Below are 11,686 nucleotides of genomic sequence, written 5' to 3'. Positions count from 1 at the left end.
CTAAGGTACCTATGACATTCCCATCAGCCCCTGCCCCAGTGAGCTTACAATCTATGGTCCCTATTGCATTCCCATCAGGATATAAACCCAACCATAACGCTGCCCCACTGCGCCCCCTAGTGTTGCTATAGTCGTAATTCTAGATGCAAGGAAATTCCCCAATGAGAATTCTACTGAGCAACAATGTGACTGTAAGTGCAAGAGAAGTGACCAATGAGAATGCTGATTCCCTGTGTCAGGCCCCTTGCTGGTACCTTACATATAGAGATAATGATGGCATTTTTCCCTTCATTATATTATATGTTCAGGCCCCGCCCCCAGGCTGTGAGTGTGATGTAAGAGACACGCCCATTCGCAGATAATAAACTTTATTGGTTAGTCCCGCGCAGGCCGGGGGGGGTAAATAACAAAGAGACAGAGTTATAAAAATCCAAAATCAGCAATCATAAAAAATCCAGTGAGAGCAGAACCCCCAGATTATTAGCCCCACCCCCCGTACCCCCAGAGAAAGAGCCCAGTAACAGTGTAAAGTCCATTAGGCAGAAGGTCAGGTTTGTTAAAATCACACTGGGAATGTAACCCCCCCCCCCAATAATAACGGGGGTCTCGGGCCCCCTCTCACGCTCTTCTCTCATTGGCTGCTCAAAATAAAAACTATATTAATAAAAGAGTTTTTGGTAACTTCATCCTTTGGTAAGGGGGGGGGAGGGGTAAGGGACTCCCCAGTTACCCCCCGAGTCTGTGGGAACCCCCATTAATTCCCCTACAGATTATGGAATGTTTGTTGCTGCGGTACTGCCCAATCAAAGGGTAAGTTGACTGAACCAAGTGATCCAATCTTGCCCCAGATCCTGGGCTGCTCTCTTTCCCATGGTCAGGCAGATGGGTTATGGTGATATTCCCCCCCGCCCTCGCACTGATCTGTATGGGCCGGGCAGGGTACTATACAGCAGATGCACATAGCAACAGCCCCTATAGCAGCAAAAGATCAATTCCCCTGCCCCATGTACAATAAAAAACCCCATGATCAGCTGGGACCAATCAGCACCCACTGGCTGCCCATGGGGAAGAGAGCAGCCCAGGAACCACAGCTCTGCCCAAGGCATTAGAACCTGGAGTGCGGGTTTGGAAGGGGTTAAATGATTCAGGCTGCCTGGGCCAACAATCCCTTTAAAGACTTTAAGGCACTTTTGGTTTATATAAAATAAAAAAAAATAAAAAGATTAAAGGGGAAGTTCATCTTTACAATTTATAACAATGATTTTGTAAAGGGGAACTGCCCCTGTATGGGGAGAAATAACATTTCCCTATGGAGCCCTTTATATTAAATATAGATATAATATCTGAATACATTCTTATATCAACATCTGTGCGCTCGGGCACGGTGGCCTATAAGTGTGCCTAGTGGCCCAGGCGAGATGGCGGCTAGCTAGCAGCAGGTACTGGCTACCCCAGCGTGTCCCTAGAGATGGCTAGCTAGCAGCAGGTACCGGCTACCCCAGCGTGTCCCTAGAGATGGCTAGCTAGCAGCAGGTACCGGCTACCCCAGCGTGTCCCTAGAGATGGCTAGCTAGCAGCAGGTACCGGCTACCCCAGCGTGTCCCTAGAGATGGCGGCTAGCTGGCAGCAGGTACTGGCTACCCCAGCGTGTCCCTAGAGATGGCGGCTAGCTAGCAGCAGGTACTGGCTATCCCAGCGTGTCCCTAGAGATGGCGGCTAGCTGGCAGCAGGTACTGGCTACCCCAGCGTGTCCCTAGAGATGGCGGCTAGCTAGCAGCAGGTACTGGCTACCCCAGCGTGTCCCTAGAGATGGCGGCTAGCTGGCAGCAGGTACTGGCTACCCCAGCGTGTCCCTAGAGATGGCGGCTAGCTAGCAGCAGGTACTGGCTATCCCAGCGTGTCCCTAGAGATGGCGGCTAGCTGGCAGCAGGTACTGGCTACCCCAGCGTGTCCCTAGAGATGGCGGCTAGCTAGCAGCAGGTACTGGCTACCCCAGCGTGTCCCTAGAGATGGCGGCTAGCTGGCAGCAGGTACTGGCTACCCCAGCGTGTCCCTAGAGATGGCTAGCTAGCAGCAGGTACTGGCTACCCCAGCGTGTCCCTAGAGATGGCGGCTAGCTGGCAGCAGGTACTGGCTACCCCAGCGTGTCCCTAGAGATGGCGGCTAGCTAGCAGCAGGTACTGGCTACCCCAGCGTGTCCCTAGAGATGGCTAGCTAGCAGCAGGTACCGGCTAGCCCAGCGTGTCCCTAGAGATGGCGGCTAGCTAGCAGCAGGTACTGGCTACCCCAGCGTGTCCCTAGAGATGGCTAGCTAGCAGCAGGTACTGGCTACCCCAGCGTGTCCCTAGAGATGGCTAGCTGGAAGCAGGTACTGGCTACCCCAGCGTGTCCCTAGAGATGGCTAGCTAGCAGCAGGTACTGGCTACCCCAGCGTGTCCCTAGAGATGGCTAGCTAGCAGCAGGTACCGGCTACCCCAGCGTGTCCCTAGAGATGGCTAGCTAGCAGCAGGTACTGGCTACCCCAGCGTGTCCCTAGAGATGGCGGCTAGCTAGCAGCAGGTACTGGCTACCCCAGCGTGTCCCTAGAGATGGCGGCTAGCTAGCAGCAGGTACTGGCTACCCCAGCGTGTCCCTAGAGATGGCAGCTAGATAGCAGCAGGTACTGGCTACCCCAGCGTGTCCCTAGAGATGGCTAGCTGGCAACAGGTACTGGCTACCCCAGCGTGTCCCTAGAGATGGCTAGCTAGCAGCAGGTACTGGCTACCCCAGCGTGTCCCTAGAGATGGCTAGCTAGCAGCAGGTACTGGCTACCCCAGCGTGTCCCTAGAAAGGTATAAGGGTAAAATCAGTGTCCCATATCCTTTGCCTAATCTAAAAATGACCCTGCCCCATACACCACGGTCCCTACAGCACACATGGCCCTTCATGCTGGACACCCCCAGGCAGGTAGGTAGGTAAGTAGGTAGGTAGGAGCTGCCATAACGCTTCCCACAGTTATTACCTAGTGATCAACTCACCAATAGGTTGGAAAAGAGAAAATGAGAATACACGGTTCCAGTTCTGTTTGCAGCACCACTTACTGTCACGGGGCAAGAGGAGGCAGCGCCACCTTCAGGCTCCAAACACACAGTGCAATTAGGCAATTATTGATCACAGATAATCTATTCATGTTCCTGCCCTGCTGGGGGGAAGCTGCGGAGAAGAGGGAATCTCAGGCCCAACATTTGATCCCACAGTGTCAATGAACAGGGCGCCGTACAGCAGGGTGCTGCTGGGAAATGTAGTCCAGATGGATCCTCCTGGGAAGATGAAGCAACGGCTCCCCAGCTGCCAGTAACGAGGATCTGGAGTCGGAAACACCATGAATTGCTGGGGAGTTCAGCCCGTCCCGATGGAGACTTTCTTAGAACTGCACCCAGCCCGTGCTAGGCTGGCCACTGGGGGCGCTATGGAGAGAGCAGCAGGGTTAGTGCCGAGTAATAATTCCATTTACAGTTATAGGACCCATTATCCAGATTAAGGATTATTTATATCTTAGTTGGGATCAAGTACAGGTACTGTTTTATTATTACAGAGAAAAGGGAATCATTTAACCATTAAATAAACCCAATAGGGCTGTTCTGCCCCAATAAGGGGTAATTATATCTTAGTTGGGATCAAGTACAGTACTGTTTTATTATTACAGAGAAAAGGGAATCATTTAACCATTAAATAAACCCAATAGGGCTGTTCTGCCCCCAATAAGGGGTAATTATATCTTAGTTGGGATCAAGTACAGGTACTGTTTTATTATTACAGAGAAAAGGGAATCATTTAACCATTAAATAAACCCAATAGGGCTGTTCTGCCCCCAATAAGGGGTAATTATATCTTAGTTGGGATCAAGTACAGGTACTGTTTTATTATTACAGAGAAAAGGGAATCATTTAACCATTAAATAAACCCAATAGGGCTGTTCTGCCCCCAATAAGGGGTAATTATATCTTAGTTGGGATCAAGTACAGATACTGTTTTATTATTACAGAGAAAAGGGAATCATTTAACCATTAAATAAACCCAATAGGGCTGTTCTGCCCCCAATAAGGGGTAATTATATCTTAGTTGGGATCAAGTACAGGTACTGTTTTATTATTACAGAGAAAAGGGAATCATTTAACCATTAAATAAACCCAATAGGGCTGTTCTGCCCCAATAAGGGGTAATTATATCTTAGTTGGGATCAAGTACAGGTACTGTTTTATTATTACAGAGAAAAGGGAATCATTTAACCATGAAATAAACCCAATAGGGCTGTTCTGCCCCAATAAGGGGTAATTATATCTTAGTTGGGATCAAGTACAGGTACTGTTTTATTATTACAGAGAAAAGGGAATCATTTAACCATGAAATAAACCCAATAGGGCTGTTCTGCCCCAATAAGGGGTAATTATATCTTAGTTGGGATCAAGTACAGGTACTGTTTTATTATTACAGAGAAAATGGAATCATTTAACCATTAAATAAACCCAATAGGGCTGTTCTGCCCCCAATAAGGGGTAATTATATCTTAGTTGGGATCAAGTACAGGTACTGTTTTATTATTACAGAGAAAAGGGAATCATTTAACCATGAAATAAACCCAATAGGGCTGTTCTGCCCCCAATAAGGGGTAATTATATCTTAGTTGGGATCAAGTACAGGTACTGTTTTATTATTACAGAGAAAAGGGAATCATTTAACCATGAAATAAACCCAATAGGGCTGTTCTGCCCCCAATAAGGGGTAATTATATCTTAGTTGGGATCAAGTACAGGTACTGTTTTATTATTACAGAGAAAAAGGAAATCAGTTTTAGAATTCTGAATTATTTGATTAAAATTGAGTCTATGGGAGACCGGCTTTCCATAATTCGGAGCTTTCTGGATAATGGGTTTTCGGATAAGGGGTCCAATACCTGTATATTCCTTTATAATGTCCATTCCAACCCATATGTGACACAAGAAGACCTTTACTTGCCCTTTAAACTCACCCAGATGCCTTAGTGAAGTCCCCCCACACGTCTGAAGAAGCCGGGGGTCCTGCCCAGGACGACGACCCGCCGAGATCCAACAGCAAATCTGCAGCTAAAGGAACAGGAGGATTAATCTGGGCACAAACTGGGAGGGCGGAGTCACAATGACTGGCACTGGATTGGCACATTGGGCAGAGGGCGCTGTTACTGGGGTGATGGGACAGATAAGCTGGCAGTTGGACAGGAGGTGCCATAGCAGATAGCAGTCTCAGCTGGGAACAGGACTGGCATTTGGAACAGGGGTAATGTATGGGCATGGCTGTAGTATACAGGACTGGCAGAGGGGCAGGCGATGTTAGATACCTGTGCTGGCAGCAGCGGTGGGCTGGGCTGGGCAGGGCTGGGCAGGGAAGGGCTGAGCAGGACTGGCACTTGGAGCAGGCAATTTAGCCCCTGGGGGAGGGGGGAGCAGATTGAGTGTGCCGCTGAGGGGGCGTGGCTTGGTGCTGCCCACGGTTCCTTCTTTCTTCTTCATGTTCTAGAATACAAAAAACAGATAAATCCGGTAGAACCTAATGGGAAGCCCCCAGAAATAACTGAGGGGTACCCCAACTTCCATTCTCATAGCTGGAGCTTCCCCTCACATTACTGGCTACTCCAGCAGAAATGGCCGTTCCTAGGTAGGTACGAACTCTCCCCATAGGAACTAACACCCCTGTGGTGCAAACCAGCTAAGGAAGGGTTAAATCCAAATCTTACAGCGATGTTGATCTTGATGGTCTGTCCCTCCTTGAAGCCAAGATCCAGCTTGGGCCCCGGGTCGGGGTTCTGGGCCTGTTTGGCCAATTCCGCCTGTTGCTTCACCCACCTGCAGGGAAGAGACGGTTACAGTCAGCGGCTAAAGGGTCACAGTTAAGAAGGAGTTAATGGCAGTTACTGGGGGAACTCACTTGAAATGATCCTGTAACGCGACATTGAAGTCAAACGCGTCTCCCCGGTCAGCAAAGCCCACGCCAATAAACGCGCGGCGCCCTGGGGTAAATAGAAATAAGGTCCAACAAGATTATATACAGTTATCTCTATTTCTATAGGCAGATGCGCCCAGAGCATTCCTTCTCTGTATATTTGTATTTATACATATGGGTAGGAGGTGCCATAGTGTTTCCCTTAGACAGTACAGTATGGGGTACAGCTTATTGTGTGCCCAGAACATTCCCTCTCTGTATATTTGTATTTATACATATGGGTAGGGGGTGCCATAGTGTTTCCCTTAGACAGTACAGTATGGGGGTACAGCTTATTGTGTGCCCAGAACATTCCTTCTCTGTATATTTGTATTTATACATATGGGTAGGGGGTGCCATAGTGTTTCCCTTAGACAGTACAGTATGGGGGTACAGCTTATTGTGTGCCCAGAACATTCCCTCTCTGTATATTTGTATTTATACATATGGGTAGGGGGTGCCATAGTGTTTCCCTTAGACAGTACAGTATGGGGGTACAGCTTATTGTGTGCCCAGAACATTCCTTCTCTGTATATTTGTATTTATACATATGGGTAGGGGGTGCCATAGTGTTTCCCTTAGACAGTACAGTATGGGGGTACAGCTTATTGTGTGCCCAGAACATTCCTTCTCTGTATATTTGTATTTATACATATGGGTAGGGGGTGCCATAGTGTTTCCCTTAGACAGTACAGTATGGGGGTACAGCTTATTGTGTGCCCAGAACATTCCTTCTCTGTATATTTGTATTTATACATATGGGTAGGGGGTGCCATAGTGTTTCCCTTAGACAGTACAGTATGGGGGTACAGCTTATTGTGTGCCCAGAACATTCCTTCTCTGTATATTTGTATTTATACATATGGGTAGGGGGTGCCATAGTGTTTCCCTTAGACAGTACAGTATGGGGGTACAGCTTATTGTGTGCCCAGAACATTCCTTCTCTGTATATTTGTATTTATACATATGGGTAGGGGGTGCCATAGTGTTTCCCTTAGACAGTACAGTATGGGGGTACAGCTTATTGTGTGCCCAGAACATTCCCTCTCTGTATATTTGTATTTATACATATGGGTAGGGGGTGCCATAGTGTTTCCCTTAGTCAGTACAGTATGGGGGTACAGCTTATTGTGTGCCCAGAGCATTCCCTCTCTGTATATATGTAGTTACACAGTATGGCCGTGCCAGTGACTGGATAGGGGAGGCTGCTGGGAGTTGGACTCACCGTTTCCATCCTCGATACAAATGACAAAGTATCTGCTGGAGTCAATGACACTTTCCACTGCGATACCCGGAAACTGCTCCACTGGAGACTGAGCAAATAGTTCACCTGGGGCAAGAGAGGGCAGTTAGAGGGAGTGTGGGAAACACATGGGGGGGGGGGGGGTAGATACACAGTAATAAATATATAGAGGTAGAGTCCCAGTACTGGGGCAGGCTGGGGAGCAGAAGGAGCAGGGGGGGTAACAAGACTGTGGGGGAGGGGGGACTGAGGGCACAGGGCAATGGAGGGAAGAAATGAACATATATGTGGGGCACAGGGGGAACTGGGGATATAGGAAAACGTTTAGAGGTGCAGGGGAAGTAATTAGGGTGCAGACAGGGTTCTGTTAGTACAGGGGAAGAGATTGGCTGGTAGACAGGGGCTGCGGGTAGAGGCAAAGAGATTGGGGTACAGACAGGGGCTGTGGGTAGAGGCAAAGAGATTGGGGTACAGACAGGGGCTGTGGGTAGAGGCAAAGAGATTGGGGTACAGACAGGGGCTGTGGGTAGAGGCAAAGAGATTGGGGTACAGACAGGGGCTGTGGGTAGAGGCAAAGAGATTGGGGTACAGACAGGGGCTGTGGGTAGAGGCAAAGAGATTGGGGTACAGACAGGGGCTGTGGGTAGAGGCAAAGAGATTGGGGTACAGACAGGGGCTGTGGGTAGAGGCAAAGAGATTGGGGTACAGACAGGGGCTGTGGGTAGAGGCAAAGAGATTGGGGTACAGACAGGGGCTGTGGGTACAGAAGAGGAGACTGGGGGTACAAACAGGGGTTGAGGGTACAAAGGCGGGACTGGGGGTACAGTAGAGGAGACTGGGGGTACAGTAGAGGAGAAAGGGGGTACAGTAGAGGAGACTGGGGGTACAGTAGAGGAGACTGGGGGTACAGTAGAGGAGACTGGGGGTACAGTAGAGGAGACTGGGGGTACAAACAGGGGTTGGGGGTACAAAGGCGGGACTGGGGGTACAGTAGAGGAGAAAGGGGGTACAGTAGAGGAGAAAGGGGGTACAGTAGAGGAGAAAGGGGGTACAGTAGAGGAGACAGGGGGTACAAACAGGGGTTGGGGGTACAAAGGCGGGACTGGGGGTACAGTAGAGGAGACTGGGGGTACAAACAGGGGTTGGGGGTACAAAGGCGGGACTGGGGGTACAGTAGAGGAGAAAGGGGGTACAGTAGAGGAGAAAGGGGGTACAGTAGAAGAGACTGGGGGTACAGTAGAAGAGACTGGGGGTACAGTAGAAGAGACTGGGGGTACAGGGAAGAGACTGGGGGTACAGGGAAGAGACTGGGGGTACAGGGAAGAGACTGGGGGTACAGGGAAGAGACTGGGGTACAGGGAAGAGACTGGGGGTACAGGGAAGAGACTGGGGGTACAGGGAAGAGACTGGGGGTACAGGGAAAGAGACTGGGGGTACAGGGAAGAGACTGGGGGTACAGGGAAGAGACTGGGGGTACAGGGAAGAGACTGGGGGTACAAGCGGGGGCTGGGGGTACAGGGAAGAGATTGGGGTACAGGGAAGGGGCTGGGGTACAAGCGGGGGCTGGGGGTACAGGGAAGAGACTGGGGGTACAGGGAAGAGACTGGGGGTACAGGGAAGAGACTGGGGGTACAGGGAAGAGACTGGGGGTACAGGGAAGAGACTGGGGGTACAGGAAGAGACTGGGGGTACAGGGAAGAGACTGGGGGTACAGGGAAGAGACTGGGGGTATAGGGAAGAGACTGGGGGTACAGGGAAGAGACTGGGGGTACAGGGAAGAGACTGGGGGTACAGGGAAGAGACTGGGGGTACAGGAGAAGAGACTGGGGTACAAAGGCGGGACTGGGGGTACAGTAGAGGAGACTGGGGGTACAGGGAAGAGATTGGGGTACAGGGAAGAGATTGGGGGTACAGTAGAGGAACTGGGGGTACAGTAGAGGAGGACTGGGGGTACAGGGAAGAGATTGGGGGTACAGAGAGGAGACTGGGGGTACAGTAGAGGAGACTGGGGGTACAGTAGAGGAGACTGGGGGGTACAGTAGAGGAGACTGGGGGTACAAGTAGAGGAGACTGGGGGTACAGTAGAGGAGACTGGGGGTACAGTAGAGGAGACTGGGGGTACAGTAGAGGAGACTGGGGGTACAGTAGAGGAGATTGGGGGTACAGTAGAGGAGATTGGGGGTACAGGGAAAGATTGGGGGTACAGGGAAGAGATTGGGGGGGTACAGTAGAGGAGACTGGGGGTACAGTAGAGGAGACTGGGGGTACAGTAGAGGAGACTGGGGTACAGTAGAGGAGACTGGGGGTACAGTAGAGGAGACTGGGGGTACAGTAGAGGAGACTGGGGGTACAGTAGAGGAGACTGGGGGTACAGTAGAGGAGACTGGGGGTACAGTAGAGGAGACTGGGGGTACAGTAGAGGAGACTGGGGGTACAGTAGAGGAGACTGGGGGTACAGTAGAGGAGACTGGGGGTACAGTAGAGGAGACTGGGGGGTACAGTAGAGGAGACTGGGGGTACAGTAGAGGAGATTGGGGGTACAGTAGAGGAGATTGGGGGTACAGTAGAGGAGACTGGGGGTACAGTAGAGGAGACTGGGGGTACAGTAGAGGAGACTGGGGGTACAGTAGAGGAGACTGGGGGTACAGTAGAGGAGACTGGGGGTACAGTAGAGGAGATTGGGGGTACAGTAGAGGAGATTGGGGGTACAGTAGAGGAGACTGGGGGTACAAGCGGGGAGTGGGGGTACAAAGGCGGGACTGGGGAAGCCGAGGGACAGGGCTACTCAGGGCGGGGGGTAATTACCTGAGGTGCGATCCTCCAGCTCGATGTAGGCCATTTTGCCCCGGGAGGTGATGCGCAAGCGGCCGGTCCATGCCGGTTGATCCAGTTGCCAGTCGGCGGCCCTGGGGTGAGAGACACGGGGTGAGGGCGGGTAAGAGACAGGCGGAGGCGGGACGCGGGGGGGACATTATTACCTGTAGCCCCGGTTGGAGGAACGAGGCGGAATCCGGTACACGTGCACTTCCGGCTTGACGCACAGCACCGACTCGTACTCAGCGTCCGCCATGTTGGTACTCACAGGACTTCCGCTCTGCACTTCCGGGGAATTCCGCCCAGTGAGAGAGAGAGAGGCCAGAGAGCCAGCACAGACCATAGACTCCTACAGATAGGGATAGACAGGACACACTAGACAAAGCGCTTGGGAGTCTCCAGGGGGCTGGCTGTGGGCGGGGCTATAGTTAGTTCCCTCAGCCAATGAACGCAACAATCCCGGTAATGGGGCTATTTGATTGGTGCAGCTTGCTTTGCAGTCCTGCATTGGTCTCTGTGCAGTTGGTCTGAGTCACTTTCAGCCTCGCCTAATGCTCCATTGTTACCGTTCCGCCTAGAAATGAACTTCTTTACTAATTTAACCCCATTTTGTGTGAGTGTGGGCGGCCCAGCTCCTGGGACAGGAATTTTATTATTTGAGCTTTTGATTCTGGTTCTTTAAACAATTTAACTGTTAATATGGCCAATTCTAAACAACTTTTCAATTGGTCTTCATTATTTATAGTTTATGAATTATTTGCCTTCTTCTTCTGCCTCTTTGCAGCTTTCAAATGGGGGTCACTGACCCCGGCAGCCAAACCCTATTGCTCTGTGAGGCTCCAGTTTTATTGTTACTTTTTATTCCTTATCTTTCTATTCAGCCCCTCCCCTATTCATATACCAGTCTCTCAATCAAACTACTCCCTGGTTGCTAAGGTAATTTGAGCCCTAGCAACAGGATAACTATCCCGGCAGCCAAACACTATTGCTCTGTGAGGCTCCAGTTTTATTGTTATTGTTACTTTTTATTCCTTATCTTTCTATTCAGCCCCTCTCCTATTCATATACCAGTCTCTCATCCAAACCACTCCCTGGTTACTAAGGTAATTTGGACCCTAGCAACTCTTTCCAGCTTTCAAATGGGGGTCACTGACCCCGGCAGCCAAACCCTATTGCTCTGTGAGGCTCCAGTTTTATTGTTATTGTTACTTTTTATTCCTTATCTTTCTATTCAGCCCCTCCCCTATTCATATATCACTCTCTCATCCAAACCCCTCCCTGGTTGCTAAGGTACTTGGGGCCCTAGCAACATGACAGCAGCTGAAGAGAGTTGCTGAACAAGAAGTGAAATAATTAGACCAGTTGCTGACTGTCAGACTATTACCCTCTGCATCAAACTACAAGTTAACTCAACCCCTTTAGACTTCGGTTTAAGATTAATTTGCTAGTAAATAACTTTATGGCACTTTCGTTTCTCAGTGTTAACGTCACAGTTCCCTCCCCTGTATATTGTTATGCTTCAACCATTGCTCCCCCTAGTGGCCACATAGTGTTAATGCAAATCAGAGCCCCTCTGGGGGTTATGTAATAATAGGCAGTAAGTTTGCCCAGGAGCAGTAACCCATAGCAACCAAA

At 50.3% G+C, this 11,686-nt stretch overlaps 1 protein-coding gene across 1 annotated transcript; it reads right to left on the bottom strand.

Annotated features, from left to right (window-relative positions):
* Window positions 1-351: 351 nt before the first annotated feature.
* necap2 (NECAP endocytosis associated 2) lies at window positions 352-10,325 on the bottom strand. Its single transcript, NM_001097295.1, is given in 8 exon segments — window positions 352-3,446; window positions 5,009-5,102; window positions 5,354-5,528; window positions 5,750-5,858; window positions 5,941-6,022; window positions 7,220-7,324; window positions 10,043-10,143; window positions 10,216-10,325. Coding segments are annotated over 8 exon segments (801 nt in total). The 5' UTR covers window positions 10,308-10,325; the 3' UTR covers window positions 352-3,403.
* Window positions 10,326-11,686: the final 1,361 nt, after the last annotated feature.

The sequence above is a fragment of the Xenopus tropicalis genome, chromosome 7, assembly GCF_000004195.4.
Source record: "Xenopus tropicalis strain Nigerian chromosome 7, UCB_Xtro_10.0, whole genome shotgun sequence".
In the NCBI taxonomy this organism is placed as follows: Eukaryota; Metazoa; Chordata; class Amphibia; order Anura; family Pipidae; genus Xenopus; species Xenopus tropicalis.
This window is presented reverse-complemented; position numbering and strand designations above follow the sequence as displayed.